The following is a 17,402-nucleotide window of genomic DNA, read 5'->3' on the forward strand; positions in this document are numbered from 1 at the left end:
CTGGTTCATCCTTTGGAGCAATTTCCAAACGCCTGAAGGTACCACGTTCATCTGTACAAACAATAGTACGCAAGTATAAACACCATGGGACCACACAGCCGTCATAACGCTCAGGAAGGAGACGCGTTCAGTCTCCTAGAGATGAACGTACTTTGGTGCGAAAAGTGCAAATCAATCCCAGAACAACAGCAAAGGACCTTGTGAAGATGCTGGAGGAAACAGGTACAAAATGATCTATATCCACAGTCCTATATCGACAGTCCTATAACGAGTCCTATATCAACATAACCTGAAAGGCCGCTCAGCAAGGAAGAAGCCACTGCTCCAGAACCGCCATAAAAAAGACAGACTACGGTTTGCAAGTGCACATGGGGACAAAGATCGTACTTTTTGGAGAAATGTCCTCTGGTCTGATGAAACTAAAATAGAACTGTTTGGCCATAATGACCATCGTTCTGTTTGGAGGAAAAAGAGGCAGCCTTGCAAGCCGAAGAACACCATCCCAACCATGAAGCATGGGGCTGGCAGCATCATGTTGTGGGGGTGCTTTGCTGCAGGAGGGACTGGTGCAATTCACATAATAGATGGCATCATGAGGGAAGAAAATTAGGTGGATATATTGAAGCATCATCTCAAGACATGAGTCAGGAAGTTAAAGCTTGGTCGCAAATGGGTCTTCCAAATGGACAATGACCCTAAGCATACTTCCAAAGTTGTGGCAAAATGGCTTGGGCTAGGGGGCAGTATTTTCACGTCCAGATGAAAAGCGTGCCCAAAATAAACTGCCTGTTTCTCAGGCCCAGAAGCTCAGATATGCATATAATGGTAGATGCATATAATGGTAGATGTAGATGGAAAACACTCAAAAGTTTCTAAAACTGTTAAAATCATGTCTGTGCGCACGACCTGGAACTCGCTCCACTTTCATTTGATCCGCTATTGAACACATTATATTCCGTTTTAAATTTAATCGATTATAATTTTTTTTAAATACCTAAAGTTAGATTAGGAAAGTTGTTTGAAATGTTTGGACCAAGTTTTTACAGGTAACATATTAGATACTTTGTATTCATGTTGGGCAAGTTGGAACCAGTGTTTTTCTGAAATAAACGCGCCAAATAAATTGACATTTTGGGGATATAAAAAGGAGTTTATCGAACAAAAGGAACATTTATGATGTTTCTGGGACATATTGGAGTGCCAACAGAAGAAGATCTTCAAATGTAAGGGATGAATTATATCGTTACTTCTGACTTTCATGTCGCACCTGCTTGGTTGAAATATGATTTTCATGTGTTTGTATCATGGTGTGCTGTCCTCAGATAATCACATGGTTTGCTTTCGCCGTAAAGCCTTTTTGAAATCTGAAACAGTGGCTGGATTAACAAGAAGTTAAGCTTTATTTTGGTGTATTGCACTTGTGATTTTATGAAAGTTAAATATTTCTAATAATTTAATTTGAATTTTGCGCTCTGCAATTTCACCGGATGTTCCGCTAGTGGAACGTCTAGCTGTAACAGGTTTTAAGGACAACAAAGTCAAGGTATTCGAGTGGCCATCACAAAGCCCTGACGTCAATCCTATGGAAAATGTGTGGGCAGAACTGAAAAAGCGTGTGCGGGCAAGGAGGCCTACAAACCTCTCAGTTACACCAGCTCTGTCAGGAGGAATGGGCCACAATTCACCCAACTTGTGGAAGACTACCCAAAACATTTGACCCAAGTTAAACAATGTAAAGGCAATGCTACCAAATACTAATTGAGTGTATGTAAACTTCTGACCCACTGGGAAAGTGATGAAAGAAATAAAAAATGAAATAAATCGTTCTCTCTACTATTTTGACATTTCACATTCTTAAAATAAAGTGGTGACCCTAACTGACCTAAGACAGGGAATTTTTACTCTGATAAAATGTCAGGAATTGTGAAAAACTGAGTTTAAATGTATTTGGCTAAGGTGTATGTAAACTTCTGACTTCAACTGTATACTGTAGAATTATAGGATTTCTAAGGTCTTACCTTCCTCTTGGATTTGAAGACATTACAACGGAACATGTTGCTCTTTCCATCTCTTGCAATGTAACTGAAGATCTTCAAGTCCTGGGCGTCATGTGACACATAGAAAATCCTAAATGGGATGGGGAAGTATCTTGATCACGAGAATTTGATTGATTTCAATCTGAACTACTCAATCAAAAATCATCAATGGGTTTGTATGGACATAGCAAAGAATAGTCTTAAAGAGGGTTATGTTTGAGGGCACTTTGTGCCTGTCTTTACCTGTAGATGGGATCTTGTGTTATCATGACTGTATTGTCATCCCAAGACCACTCTTTCCTCTGGAACACAACCACAGAGCGACAACACTTACGCAACGCTGTAATTCACTCCTATGACTTATGACTTAGGGTCAGTGTTTCACCTATAAGAAACACGTATATATGGAGGTTCTTCAACCTTTTCCATCTGCAGAGACACTCAAGATGAGGGACCTTGCAGCTTCCATGAAGGACAGAGAGCTATGGCATTCGATCATTCATCAAATCACCACATTTCACAACCATAAGCCATTCCGCCTCCATACGCAAAGGACGCCTGTTTACGTCTGACCATAGAACAGTCTTTTCATCACTGATGATGAATTTTCCTTTTGATTTACTGCATCTGGAAAATAACAGTTGTACACTTCACACTGGTGGAAACATTTAGCAACTCTAGCCCTTCAATTTGATGGGCTAAGAAATAACATAACAGTTTCAGTTTCTTGTATCATTGACCTTGGTGCAAAATAATAGTTGATGTACAAAAGTGCAAATGAAATGTATCCACTCACTACTGTGAGTGTAGAGAGTGGCTCCTGAGTGGCGCAGTGGTCTAAGGCACTGCATCTCAGAACAAGGGGTGTCACCGCAGTCCCTGGTTTGAATCCAGGCTGCATCACATCTGGCCGTGATTGGGAGTCCCATAGGGCGGCGCACAATTGGCCCAGTGTCGTCCGGGGTAGGGCGTCATTGTAAATAAGAGTTTGTTCTTAACTGACTTGCCTAGTTAAATAAAGGATAAATAAAAGGAACTTACTCTGGATAAGGGCATCTGCTAAGTGGCTAAAATGTTGACGTGAGTTTTCACTATGAGCACAAGACAGTCACGCTCATGCAAATGTAGGAAAAGGCACACATTCTCCAATAGAACAATTCATAATCAAGACCAACATTTTGGTAGCTACTCTGACTTCATCGGGTATTTCATATTTTGAAGGGGACGTACCTTTTTCTTTTTTCGCAAAACCACCCTTACACCATCCGCAGACACGATGATGTTGACTTTCTTCTTCTTGATGTTCTTCAATTTGAATTCATACTGTGGGGGGAAATGTAAATTCCATAGATTTGTACATGAAACTGGAATATAAAAGGATTCACACAAGCTCACGGTATATAGCCTAGGGGTGACATCATGGACTTTGTGTGTGTATCATGTCATTATAGTTTGTACATAACCACAGAGCAGGGTTGGAGTAAATTCCATTTCAATTCATTCATATTCAGGAAGTAAACTTAGACTCCAATTCCAATTTTCCTCAACCTTGTCAGAGATACAGTTCCTGTAGAGATGTAAAGGGATGGAAACATATTCATTAAGGCAGGGAGTGAGTACTTCATTATTTACCATCGTTGTCCCTACAAGACACCATCTGCTGCTGAGAGTAAATGAACGTTTGGGTCAACACAAAGTTGCCTAAGGCTGAAGAAAACGGGAAAAGTCAGATAGTAGAGCTGGCAAAGTCTCCAGCATCTAGTTTCCCCCTCCCCTCAGAGTGCATTAGACATGAAGGAAGACTCGGCAGTGTGCACCGCTTTTATTCTTGCCTTTGAGTAGTTAGAACCGTTCTCGCTGCCTCACTGCAGTCAAAGGGACCAGACATCTAAACGACAAAACACTAATCTAAAATAAACATGTTTTCCCCAAATGAGGAAACACAACATCAGAAGTCGAATTGATCAAATGAGGACTTTTATCAAAGGCATTTTCCCCCCTCCGATCCTCAACCAAAAGGCTCATCAGGATTCTCTCATGTCAAAGGTTTGAAGATTCTCCATGCTGCTCTTCTTTTCCTGTAAAAATGCATGATATTCTGCCTGTTCTATTGGCTGACTTTTTACTTCATTTTTAGTATTGGCCTATGGACTATTTTATGAAAGGGTGGCTACTTTGAAGAATCTCAAATATAAAATATATTTGGATTTGTTTAACACTTTTGGTTACTACATGACTCCATATGAGTTATTTCCTCGTTTTGATGTATTCACTATTATTCTACAATATTGTAAAAATTAAGAAACCCTTAAATGACTAGGTGTGTCCAAACTTTTTACTGATACTGTATATATTAAGCATACCAGATGGCACAATTGTCTTGTTTTTTAATTTATTTACTATTTACGGATACTCAGGGGCACATTCCAACACTCAGACATAATTTATAAACAAAGCATGTGTGTTTTGTGAGTCCACCAAATCAGAGGCAATAGGGATGACCAGGGATGTCCTCTTGTCCTGCTAAGCATTCAAAATGTAATGAGTACTTTTGGGTGTCAGGGAAAATGTATGGAGTAAAAAATACATTATCTTCTTTAGGAATGTAGTGGTGTAAAAGTAGTACAAAAAAATACAGTAAATAGTAAAGTACAGATACCCCAAAAACGACTTAAGTTGTATTTCAAAGTATTTTTTACTTAAGTACAAAATGTGGTGCCAGGACAACAACCTCTCCTTCAATGTCAGCAAGACCAAGGAGCTGATCGTGGACTTCAGGAAACATGGGCAGGTGCACAGCCCCATTCACTTCGATGGGGCCGCAGTGGAGAGGGTCAATACCTTCAAGTTCCGCGGTGTCCACATCATTGAGGATCATGGTTCTCTCCCACCGGCACAGTTGTGAGGAAGGCACGGCAGTGTCTCTTCTCCCTCAGGAGGCTGAAACGATTTGCCATGGCTCCTGACATCCGTAGAACCTTTTACAGCTGCTCCATTGAGAGCATCCTGACTGGTTGTATCACTGTCTGGTATGACAACTGCACCACCCTCGACAGGAATGCCCTACAGAGGTTGGGGCGGATGGCCCAGAGCATCATTGCGGGTGAGCTCACAGCCTTCCAAGAAGTACATGCCAGGCAGTGTCTGAGAATGGCCCTAAAAATGGCCAAAGACTGGCCACCCAAGACATGGACTGTTCTCCGTGCTCCCGTCAGATGGTGGAGACGGTACCGGTGCATCAAGGCTCAGACCAACAGACGGTACCCGTGCATCAAGGCTCAGACCAACAGACTCCTAAACAGCTTCTATCCCCTGGCCATAAGATTGTTAAATACAACCACTACACTGCTGTTCATTGATTATTGATTTCCATTACCATTAGTATCTATCTATTTATCCTGCTACTGGTCACTATTACTCCTGTTTACATGCATGTATTACCACTAGTATATTATCTTAAGTATTCATATATTCTTGCTACCAGTTACTTTCCAGCCCTGTTCACATGTATATCCACCTATCACGTCTACACTGTCACTCTAACAAACACTTACACACACAATCACCACCAGACACACACACACCCACCCACCACTTATGCTGCTGCCATACTGTTTACTACATACTGTACTGTTTAAACATACTGTTTCTTATTGTTTGTGTTTTCTTATAGATAGATAGATAGATAGATAGATAGATAGATAGATAGATTTTTTTGTTAAACTATTTTGATATTGATTACTGCACTGTTGGGTAGAGCAGGCAACTTAAGCATTTCACTGTACTTGTGCATGTGAAAATAAAACGTATAGAAATTGTCCCTCTCTGGGTGTCATTGAGGAACTGGCCGACCTCTGTGTGACACAGACGCATCACTAGATTAAATGTAACATTTGGCTCTCCCAGCTGACTCTGCAGCAGTTAAATCCTCTCGGTAACACTGTAATACTCTGGCCCACTGCAGTATCCGTTAATGCCAGACACCATTGCCATCTCCGTCTCATCTCTCCAGAGGAGTGGATGTCTCTTAAAGAGAAGGTTAGGGGTATTGGTTTTAAGATTTAGAAAGAGGACTCTTCAAATAGAGATGGTTAGAAATATTGGTTATATAAGATTGGAAGAGATGGCTGGTTTAAGGCCTTCCCACACTGTACGTCGGATTTCATATTTTACTATTATTCCGTCACACTGTGCGATGTTGTCAAATTAAAATCTTGATATCAACATGGCTAGATTGTATGATTTGCTTACATTCTATCGCCACATTCTGCGATTGGCTTGCGAAGCTACGTCAGCCGACATCAACTGCAGCGGTCGATTTAATCTGCGCATGTGCCAGCACCCGCAGCACAAGCTTCCCAAGTGAGTTCGGAAAAACTGAAAGTATGCATCTTAGAAATAGTTTTCACATACGCACTCCGAATCAAACAGGCTTCCCAAAAGTAACATGGTTTCTATGGTAGAATGTTCATTTTGATTGACATTGTTTTTTTGTTTTTTTTTGCCATGTCAACAAGATTATTAGGGAAATCATTATTCTTGCAATGCATGCAAATGTTTTTATCGAACTATTTAATTAATATGACAACTCCCAATAATCACAATATTGTGTGCATACTCAGTGCCGACCGTGTTCCCATTGGTCAGTCACCGGCATCGGCTTGTAACACCCGGAACACTACACTATAAATGTTAAAAAGTTCTGACTGCCATAACTTTGTCCGAGCCTACATAGTGTTACTTAATCGGCAGACCTAGACTTTAGCTGTGTTCGAATAGTCATACTAACCTCACTAACATTACTATTTGTGATGTAAATTGAGTATGTAGTAGGCTTATTGGTCATAGTATGGATATAGTTAGTATGCCAAAAGTTCCCGGATGTCGTATTAAATTCGCCAAAATACAAAGTATACAAACAGTGGACACTATTTCCGTGCTTTTAGGGCCCATAATGCTATTCTTCAGAAAATGGGCGTGGCTTCACGTTTTCAGATTTTAAGAAAATGGCGGAAAATATGCAGCCGAATTTCAACGAGGGAGGATACAAATTCATTGCTCTAACTAATTATGAAAAATGCTAAGATGTTGAGCAATGTAATAAAGTAATGATTTTTCAAATGGCTGACAATGTGTTATCTACGCTATCCTTACTAACCGCATAGCATTACAGCTGTATGTACCAGTATGTTAGATACTTACCTAACGTTAGTTGACTACTAAATACATTGAACTTGCCAGGCAGTATATTAACTATATGCTATCTAACTAACTACCAAATGTTTATTGACTTGGTTATTCACGTCATTCTTAGCTAAGTGGTATAGGCGTGCGTTCTCAATAGACATGGTTAATTCTGGCTATCTACTCCGATTTCAGAGCACTCGTCTGAGTGTGCAAGAGCGCAGAATAACTGATGAATTTACAAACGCTCAACACCCGTTAAATATGGCCGGTGTCAGTAAACTTCGGCAAAAAAACGTAATTAAATTGTTGCCAGCAGCACAGTTACTGTCACCAATGCTCTGGATAACATAAAAACAGCCTAACCAGCTCTGCTAGGGTGAGTAAAATGGTCAGAGTGAGGTGTTCTCTCATTTGTGTCTGGTAGTCGCTAGCTAGTTAGCCAACGTTAGCCAGTTATCTTGGGTGCTTGACTGCCATTGTAAGGTCAGAACACTCGGATCCACCCTACTCTTTGGCCAGAGCGTCCAGTGTGCTCTCTGAACGCTTGGAGAGCAAAACACTCTGAATTTACAAATGGACAATCTAACAAAGCTCTGAATTTACGAACGCCCAGAGCACACTCTGAGTGCTCCCTGGTACTCCAGATTGAATTTACGAACACACCCGAAAATGTAAAATGTCTAGCTAGTCATTTATGCTAACAAGCTAACAAGAGGTTGCACAGCAAAAGCGAAGCACTAGTATGCTCAACTGAAACGATAGTTCATTTACAGTATACTAAAATGAACTAATGGTATTTAGTATGTAGTATATACTCATTAAGGGTGCGCTCGTAAATTCCCTCTGGCTCCGATTTCAGAGCACTTGTCTGAGTGTGCAAGAGCGCAGAATAACTGCTGAATTTACAAACGCTCATCACCAGTTGAATATGGTCGGTGTCAGTAAATGTCGGCAAAAAAGCTTAATTAAATTGTTGCCATCAGCACAGTTACTGTCACCAATGCTCTGGATAACATAAAAACAGCCTAACCAACTCTGCTAGGGTGAGTAAAATGGTCAGAGTGAGTTCTTCTCTCATTTGTGTATTGAATTAGCTAGCAAGCTAGCCAATGTTAGCCAATTAGCTTGGGTGCTTGACTGCCGTTGTGAGGTCAGAACGCTCTTGATCAACCCTATTCCTCGGACCGAGCACCTAGTGTGCGCTCTGAACGCTCAGAGAGCGAAAAACTCTGAATCTGACAAAGCTCTGAATTTACGCACCCTAAGTATGTAGTATACAGTATGTTAGTATGGGTATTCGAGCACAGCTGCTGTCACACTAAACGAGCCAAGATGTCCGACAATCATTTATGAACCTAAGAATTTGCCCACGACGTGGACTTTTTGTCTGGGTCCGCAAAAACGTGGCATAAGACTGCTAAAATCGTAGTCTGTGGGGGCCTTTAGACTGTTATTATAGTCTTATAGCCTTAGAATATTATGATTGACTTGCAATATTTGATAAGAGGCAATGTCATTCTGTTTTATATGCAGATACTATACCAATGTGAGAGAGTAGAATATTAGTCTCTTTAAAATATATTTGCGTGCATGCACAAACACACATACAGTCCAAGTTTTGAAGGGCATTGCAATATCCCTAATATATAGCGAAAGTATTTTTTCTGGAAGGGAGAGAAATACATTTAATATTATGGCTCACAGATTGTGTTGTTGAAAGTGTCTTACCCTTATCCTTCTCATTGCAGCCACTATCTCCATTCGGCTATTTGGACGACCGACTTCCAGACTGCCAATGTACTATAATATTTACAAAGTTATGAGACGTCATTAGTAATTCAAGTAGCCCATCGATATCTTCAACTCTTACTCTGATCTCAACTGCTTCTTGTCAAAAGGAGTTCACTATACATTCTGAATAAATTGTTAAGGTACTGTACATGGATTTGAATAGCAAACAAGTTGGTATATAGCTTAATAAAATGAATTAATAGATGTCAAAAGCGCACCTATAATCTAATACAGTGCGTTTAGAATTCAATTAACAAGCACAGCGTAATATTAGCGTACGATTAAAATAAAACATGTACATATATCCTCATTACATTGTACTGTCATAACATTTTGGAAGAATGTCATTTTAGATATCAATTCATGATTTACTACGCGCGACGCCGGGTCACTCCTGTTATCCTTAACTACATTGTTACCCCACATTGATAAGCGGTTACTGTAGTTTATCGCCTACTAGGTAACCTTACCTTTGCCTCAAAGCAGACCCCATGCTGAAATGCCGCCTCGTTGTGCATGGGGATCCTCAAGTCCTGTGCATCATCCACTAAATTATACTTGGTTATCCCTGGCATCGCCCTTCCGATACACGACTAGTCCGACACTAGTTTTATGCCAACGCTATTAGAATACTGTAAATACGCGCATCTCGCTCAACACTCACGAAGGTCTTTGATTGGTTAGTCGCCTATGGAATGGAACCACTATGTTAACACAATATGCGTCTAGCGGTCCAATTTTTTACAGTCCGATATAGAATATCTGCCGCTCTAGTGCTGTTTTGGATGACGCACAATTCTCAAGGGCCGGATTCGATTATGCTGAGGTGCAGGGCACCGGTCTATGGCCCATGAAGGAAACGGGCAAAAGCGGTGAGGGAGGAGTGTACATCTCAAATTGAACCGTAATCTGCGCCAGTGTAACGCCGCATGGTGCATCGTCCAGAAACATACATCTTTTTCCATTAAATGTATGTTTGAATTCTCAAACTAGTTGTCATTGGGAAGGCAGATAACAGGATTTTATCAAAAGCAAATCACATTGACGTGAAAACTCAGAATCGTACTCATTACCACGTCACTTTTGTTTTGAGCCGACTTTGACGTGTGCTTTGAACTGGGCACCTGGCTCACGCCGGGGAGACAACCCGGTTTTAAAACGAACGCAATCAAATTTCACCCGGTGTAAAACACGCCTACCCGGGGTCCCGAGACAGATTAATCGAATCCCCTCAAGGCAAGGTTGTCCGTTTCTCCTGTTTTGGCCATAAATAAAAACAACAGGTGATGTGCAGTTTACGCGCGTGCCAAATCAAATCCATTTTTATTTGCCACATGCGAAGAATACAACTGGTGTATACTTTACCTTGAAACGCTTGCTTATGAGCCTTTCCCAAGAATGCAGAGTTTAAAAATAACAATGAAAATAAAAAAGATTAACAAGAGGAAAAAAAGATAAGAATGGAGCTACAGTGAGGACTGCACCAGCACCAGATCATTCTGCTGTGGTATTTGAGGTAGATAAATTACCAGTCAGAAGATTGGACACACCTACTCATCCTTGGGGTTTTCTTTATTTTGACTATTTTCTACATTGTAGAATAATAGTGAAGACATCAAAAATATGAAATAACACAAATGGAAAAATGCAGTAACCAAAAAATATATATTTTATATTTGAGATTCTTCAAAGTAGCCACCCTTTGACTTGATGACAACTTGGCACACTCTTGGTGTTCTCTCAACCAGCTTCATGAGGAATGCTTTTCCAACAGTCTTGAAGGAGTTCCCACATATGCTGAGCACTTGTTGGCTGCTTTTCCTTCACTCTGCAGTCCAACTCTTCCCTAACCATCTCATTTGGGTTGAGGTCAGGTGATTGTGGAGGCCAGGTCATTTAATGCAGCACTCCATCACTCTCCTTCTTGGTCAAATAGCCCTTACACAGGCTGGAGGTGGGTTTTGTGTCACTGTCCTGTTGAAAAACAACTGATAGTCCCACTAAGCGCAAACCAGATGGGATGGCGTATCACTGCAGAATGGTGTGGTAGCCATTCTGGTTAAGTGTGCCTTGAATTCAAAATATTTCACAGACAGTGTCACAAGCAAAGCACCTCCACACTATCACACCTCGTTCTCCATGCTTCAAGGTGGGAACCACACAATGCGAGGTCATCCGTTCACCTACTCTGCGTCTCACAAAGACTTGGCGGGTTGGAACAAAAAAACTCAAATGTGGACTCATCAGACCAAAGGACAGATTTCCACCGGTCTAATGTCCATTGCTCGAGTTTCTTGGCCCAAGCAAGTCTCTTCTTATTGGTGTAATTTTGTAGTGGTTTCTTCCTTTGCAGTAATTCGACCATGAAGCCCTGATTCACCCAGTCTCCTCTGAACTTTTGATGTTGAGATGTGTCTGTTACTTGAACTCTGAAGCATTTATTTGGGTTTCATTCTGAGGTGCAGTTAACTCTAATGAATGTATCCTCTGTAACTCTGTATCAGTCCTCATGTGGGCCAGTTTCATGATAGTGCTTGATGGTTTTTGCGACTGCACTTGAAGAAACTTTCAAAGTTCTTGAAATGTTCCATATTGATTGACCTTCATGTCTTATAGTAATGATGGACTTTCGTTTTGCTTTGCTTATTTGAGCTGTTCTTGCCATAATATGGACTTGGTCTTTTACCGAATAGGGTTATCTTCTGTATACCACCCCTATCTTGTCACAACACAAATGATTAGTTCAAACTCATTAAGAAGGAAAGAAATTCCACAAATGAACTTTTAACAAGGCATACCTGTTAATTGAAACAAATTCCAGTTGACTACCTCGTGAAGCTGATTTAGAGAATGCCAGAGTGTACAAAGCTGTCATCAAGGCAAAGGGTGGCTACTTTGAAGAATCTCAAGTATAAAATATATTTGGATTTCTTTAACACTTTTTTGGTTACTACAAGATTCCATATATGTTATTTCATAGTTTTTAAGTATTCACTATCATTCTACAATGTAGAAAAAAAACTCTTGAATGAGTATGTGAGTCCAAACTTGTGAATGGACTGTGTGTACATGAAGGCAGGGTAAAGAGACTAGGCATCAGGATAGAAAATAATAACGGTGCTTTGAGAGACTAGTCACCTCCACCTTACCTGTCACCCTAGACCCACTTCAATTTGCTTACCGCCCCAATAGGTGATGCAATCACCATCACAGTGCACACTGCCCTATCCCATCTGGACAAGAGGAATACTTATGCAAGAATGCTGTTCATTGACTAGCTGTTCAGAGTATCAGCAGCAAATGAGTGTCAGCAGCAATTTTTTTCAGAAATTCTACACATTTTGCAATGGGGCAAAGAGAAAAACTGTGCTGTTTTACAGCTTATTTCCTGCAATTCTACCCATTTTGCCATCGGGTTGAGAGACAATTTTGCCATTATAAAGCTAATTCTGTGCAATTCTATACGTTTTGTGATGACTTATACCCTGTTAATATGATATCTGAGTCAGAATGACCAACAACATGCCCGGTCGGTATTCGTCCACGATTACAAGTTTAGATACAGTGCGTTCGGAAAATATTCTGACCCCTTGAATTTTTTCCACATTGTTACCTTACAGCCTTATTTTAAAATGGACTAAATTACTTTTTTCCCTCATCAATCTACACACAATACCCCACAATAACAAAGCAAGAACATTGTTTTTTTGTTGCATATGTATTAAAAATAAAAAACAGAAATACCTTATTTACAAGTATTCAGAATCTTTGCTATGAGACACAAAATTGAGCTCGGGTGCATCCTGCTTCCATTGATCATCTTTGAGATGTTTCTACAACTTGATTGGAGTTGACCTATGGTACATTCAATTGATTTGACATGATTTGGAAAGGTACACACCTGTCTATATAAGGTCCACAGTTGACAGTGCATGTCAGAGCAAAATCCCAGCCATGAGGTAAAAGGAAGTGTCTGTAGAGCTCCGAGACAGGATTGTGTCGAGGCACAGATCTGGGGAAGGGTACCAAAATATTTCTGCAGCATCAAAGGTCCCCAAGACCACAGTGGTCCCCATCATTCTTAAATGGAAGAAGTTTCAAACCACCAAGACTCTTCCTAGAGCTGGCCGTCCAGTCAAACTGAGCAATCGTGGGGGAAGGGCCTTGGTAAGAGAGTTGACCAAGAACCCGATGGTCACTCTGACAGAGCTCCAGAGTTCCTCTGTGGAGATGGAAGAACCTTCTTGAACAGGCCTAAGCAATTCCAGACCATGGGGGCCTGATTGGTGTCACACTTTTCCCCCATCCCTAGCAAACACACCTGATTTAAACTAATTGCATTTTTAACTGAAGATCATCATTAGTTGATTATTGGAGTCAGGTGTGTTAGCTGGGGCTGGGGCAAAAGTGTAACACCAATCAGTTCGCAGAGGACTGGAGTTGTCCAGGCCTGTTCTAGGAGGACAACCATCTCTGCAGTACTCCCCCAATCAGGTCTTTAAACCTGTTTTGCTTCGTCATTATGAGGTATTATGTGTAGATTGATAAGGGGGAAAAAAGTTTATTCAATTTTATAATAAGGTTGTAACGTTACAAAATGTGGAAAAAGTCAAGGGGTTTGAATACTTTCCGAATGTACTGTAGCTGGCTAGGCTAACGACCAATCAAAAGTTGTTAGCTGACATGGCTAAGTGAGTGACTGTCAGTGACTGACATAACAAGCAAAAAACTGCTGATGCACAACCAAATTTCAAAGTTGTACCTCGTGTATTCTACTTTCTTACTTAATGGTAAGTTGCAACCACGACTGTTGCTTATGCCTGGAACCGGCCCTGTGTATATATACACTGAGTATACCAAACATTAGGAACAACTTCCTAATATTGAGTCTCCCCCCTCCGTTTTGCCCTCAGAACAGCCTCAATTCGTTGGGGCATGGACTCCACAAGGTGTCGAAAGCGATGATGCTGGCCCATGTTGACTCCAATGCTTCCCACAGTTGTGTCAATTTGGCTGGATGTCCTTTGAGTGGTGGACCATTCTTGATACACACAGGACATTTTTGAGCGTGAAAAACCCAGCTGCGTCGCAGTTCTTGACATTAACCGGTGCGCCTGGCACCTACTACCTTACACCATTCAAAGGCACTAAAATATTTTGTCTTTCCCATTCACCCTTTGAATGGTACACATACACAATCAATTGTTTCAAGGCTTAAAACTCTGTCTTTAACCTGTCTCCTCCCCTACATCTACACTGATTGAAGTGGATTTAACAAGTGACATCAATAAGGGATCAAAGCTTTCACCTGGATTCACCTGATCAGTCTATGTCATGGAAAGAGCAGGTGTCCTTAATATTTTGTACACTCAGTGTAATTTAGTGAGTGTGTGTAGGGTCAGTGTAGATAGTCCGGGTAACCATTAAGGAACTCTTTAGCAGTCTTATGGCTTGGAGGTAGAAGAGCCTGTGACAAATGAGGGAAAGGGGCATACCTAGTCAGTTGCACAACTGAATACATTCAACCGAAATGTGTATTCCGCATTTAACACAACCCCTCTGAATCAGAGCGGTGCAGGGGGCTGCCTTAATCGACATCATCGGCGCCCGGGGAGAAGTTGTAATTGAGGGTTAACTGCAATGCTCAAGGGCAGAACGGCAGATTTTTCCACCTTGTCACCTCAGGGATTGAAATCAGCAACCTTTCAGTTACTGGCCCAATACTCTTAACCTCTAGGCTACCTGCCTCTCAGCGTCTAATGCTGCATTCAGAACAACTAGGAACTTGGGGAAAAAACGAGCTCCGACTGGGAAAAATAGTTTTCAACGATCATCAAACTCGGCAAATCCAAGTCAGAAACTAGGGCATCTTTCTAGAGCACTGACATTTCAACCTGAAGATCACTGACGTCATGCTTTGACCTTGTTTTTTCCCCAGAGTTACCAGTTGTCTTGAAGCCCCGTCCTCTTGAAGACCAGCTGTGTTTTGTCTTGTTTTTTTTAAATCGGGGGATTCGGCTGTTTTCATTGGAACAGAGCACAGCAGCCACTGGTGTACCGGACACCCCTGCACCCCCCGTTTGAGAACTGAAATACTGGTGGTTGTTGTTACTGCATATCCTTCGATATCCTGCAGTAATTGGCTGTTGAGACTGTTCTGTTTAAAACATTTTTTAAATTGGAATTCACTACAAAGCTGTATTCTATTTCATATTGAACACTGACAATGAAACATTCAATCTCAATGCAGTCTTCTGTTCCCAAAACTAGAATCTGTTATGAACAGAGTATAGAATTTACCCTTCGCTAAAGTTGAAAACAATTGTGTTGTTTAGGAGTGCAAGGGCAGATTGAGTTATTGCACAAGCGCACTTAACAGGGTCGTCACTAGTTACCACAAACACAAAGTCATAAAGATAAACCTTGTCTATTTTTCCAATTTATTTTCTTAAAATGTGATTTTAAACGTAATCTTATTCTTAACCATACTGCTAACCCTAACCTTAACCCTAACCCTAACCTTAAATGAAGACCAAAAAGCATTTTTGTTTTCATGAATGTTTACTATAGCCAATTTTGACTTTGTGGCTGTGGTAAGTGGAAACACTTCACAGAGAAGGAGTACCCTAACGGAAATATGCAAATACATGCTAAAACGCGACAATAGGATCCCGCTAGCTTGTGCTTGGCTCTGCCCATTTATTCTTCCCACTATGCTTCATTTGCTCTCATTTGGAGAAAAACATGCCAATGAGATCTCTTGGCTTAGTTACCTGCATCTTTGGTATAACTCTATCTCCAATTCAGATAAAACCACACAATATGTAATAATTGATACAGGTATGACATCTAGTGGTATCATCTGGAAACAGCGCAGTTGCTGTTTTCAAACGGGCCTACTGTATTCACTATTGGTCTCCAGATTGACAAAGTAGTCCTATGCAGATGGTACTGTTTTGGCAACAACTGATCACAGAATCCATTTGATATGCATGGGCACAAGGACCAAGCCATGGGCCCCAGAATGGATTTGCTACGCAATGCCAACAGGGCAAAGACCATGTGTAATGAACCTGGAGGACAGATGTGGTTAAATAGGACCTGTAAAAAAAAGACCCTTTAAGGGTTTTGGATTTGCACTGTGGAAGTCATCTTTGAAGTGTTTTACGGTCTTAGCTTTGGGATTTCTTCTATTATTTAGTCTGCTTGGTACATTCAACTGGTCTGGATATCTCAGTAACCACAGGTCGAAATGTCCATCACAAGAGACAACTTGGGAGAAAACTCATATTACAAATAATTTGCAATTATTAAAACAATTATTGTCTTATGAAAATGACAATATTCTCTGTGTCCAGAGGATGGCTCTAGATCTCTGGATCACAAAGGAAGACCCAGACGTGATCTGCCCAACGAAGCCTCTCTACCAGACAGACTCAATGCATTTTATGCACACTTTGACAATAATAACATTGTGCTGGGTGTGAGGGCCGCCACCAACTCAGATTGGGTGATCTAGCTGTCTGAGGCCGACGTGAGTAATGTCTAATCAGGTCAACACCTGCAAGGCCACGGGGCCGATGGTATTCCAGGGCGCATTCTCAGAGCATGTACAGAACAGCTGGCAGGCATATTCAAGGTAATGTTCAACCTCTCCTTGTCCCAGTCTGTAATCCCTACGTTTTATTAAGATGACTACCATCATTCCTGTTCCCAAGAACTCTTAAGGCTTTTCATGCCACAATGACCATCGTCCCTTAGCACTCACTTCCGTCATTAGGAAGTGCTTTGAGAGTCTGGTTATGGCACACTTCAACTCCATCATCCCAGACACCTTAGACTCACTACAATTTGCATGCCGCCCCAACATTTCCATAGATGTCGCAAATCTCAATTGCACTCCACACTGCCCTCACCCACCTAGATAATAGGAAATCAGTGCATTCAGACCCCTTCCCTTTTTTCCACATTTTGTTACGTTACAGCCTTGTTCTAAAATGTGCAAAATATTTTTCCCCTCATCAATCTACATGCAATTTACGATAATGATAAAGCGAAAACAGGTTTTTAGAAATGTTTGCAAATGTATTTAAAAAATTAAGAAAAAATATAACATTTATATAACTATTCAGACCCTTTGCTATGAGACTCTAAATTGAGCTCAGGTGCATCCTGTTTCTATTTAACATCTTTGAGATGTTTCTACAACTTGATTGGAGTTCACCTGTGGTAAATTCAATTGATTGAACATGATTTGGAAAGGCACACACCTATCTATATAAGGTCCCACAGCTGACAGTGCATGTCAGAGCAAAAACCAAGCCATGAGGTCGAAGGGGGTCGTATGTCGTATGTAACGCTCAGAGACAGGATTGTGTCGAGGCACAG

At 41.0% G+C, this 17,402-nt stretch overlaps 1 protein-coding gene across 2 annotated transcripts in view; it reads right to left on the bottom strand.

Moving 5' to 3' along the window:
- Positions 1 to 17,402, bottom strand: part of LOC110530034 (carboxyl-terminal PDZ ligand of neuronal nitric oxide synthase protein-like) — a 43,854-nt gene that overhangs the window by 21,048 nt on the left and 5,404 nt on the right. The window contains exons 1-5 of one of the 2 annotated variants that reach the window (XM_021612801.3): positions 9,485 to 9,885; positions 8,952 to 9,023; positions 3,267 to 3,359; positions 2,280 to 2,338; positions 2,019 to 2,127 (exon numbers count right to left, since the gene is read on the bottom strand). In XM_021612801.3, coding sequence (XP_021468476.3) covers positions 2,019 to 2,127; positions 2,280 to 2,338; positions 3,267 to 3,359; positions 8,952 to 9,023; positions 9,485 to 9,589 — 438 coding nt within the window. In that variant the 5' untranslated portion in view covers positions 9,590 to 9,885. Of the gene's footprint in view, positions 1 to 2,018; positions 2,128 to 2,279; positions 2,339 to 3,266; positions 3,360 to 8,951; positions 9,024 to 9,484; positions 9,886 to 17,402 lie in introns of those variants that run through there. The other variant, XM_090181877.1, reaches the window with a different exon arrangement.

The sequence above is a fragment of the Oncorhynchus mykiss genome, chromosome 8 (assembly GCF_057628025.1).
Source record: "Oncorhynchus mykiss isolate SJ-2025 chromosome 8, ASM5762802v1, whole genome shotgun sequence".
In the NCBI taxonomy this organism is placed as follows: Eukaryota; Metazoa; Chordata; class Actinopteri; order Salmoniformes; family Salmonidae; genus Oncorhynchus; species Oncorhynchus mykiss.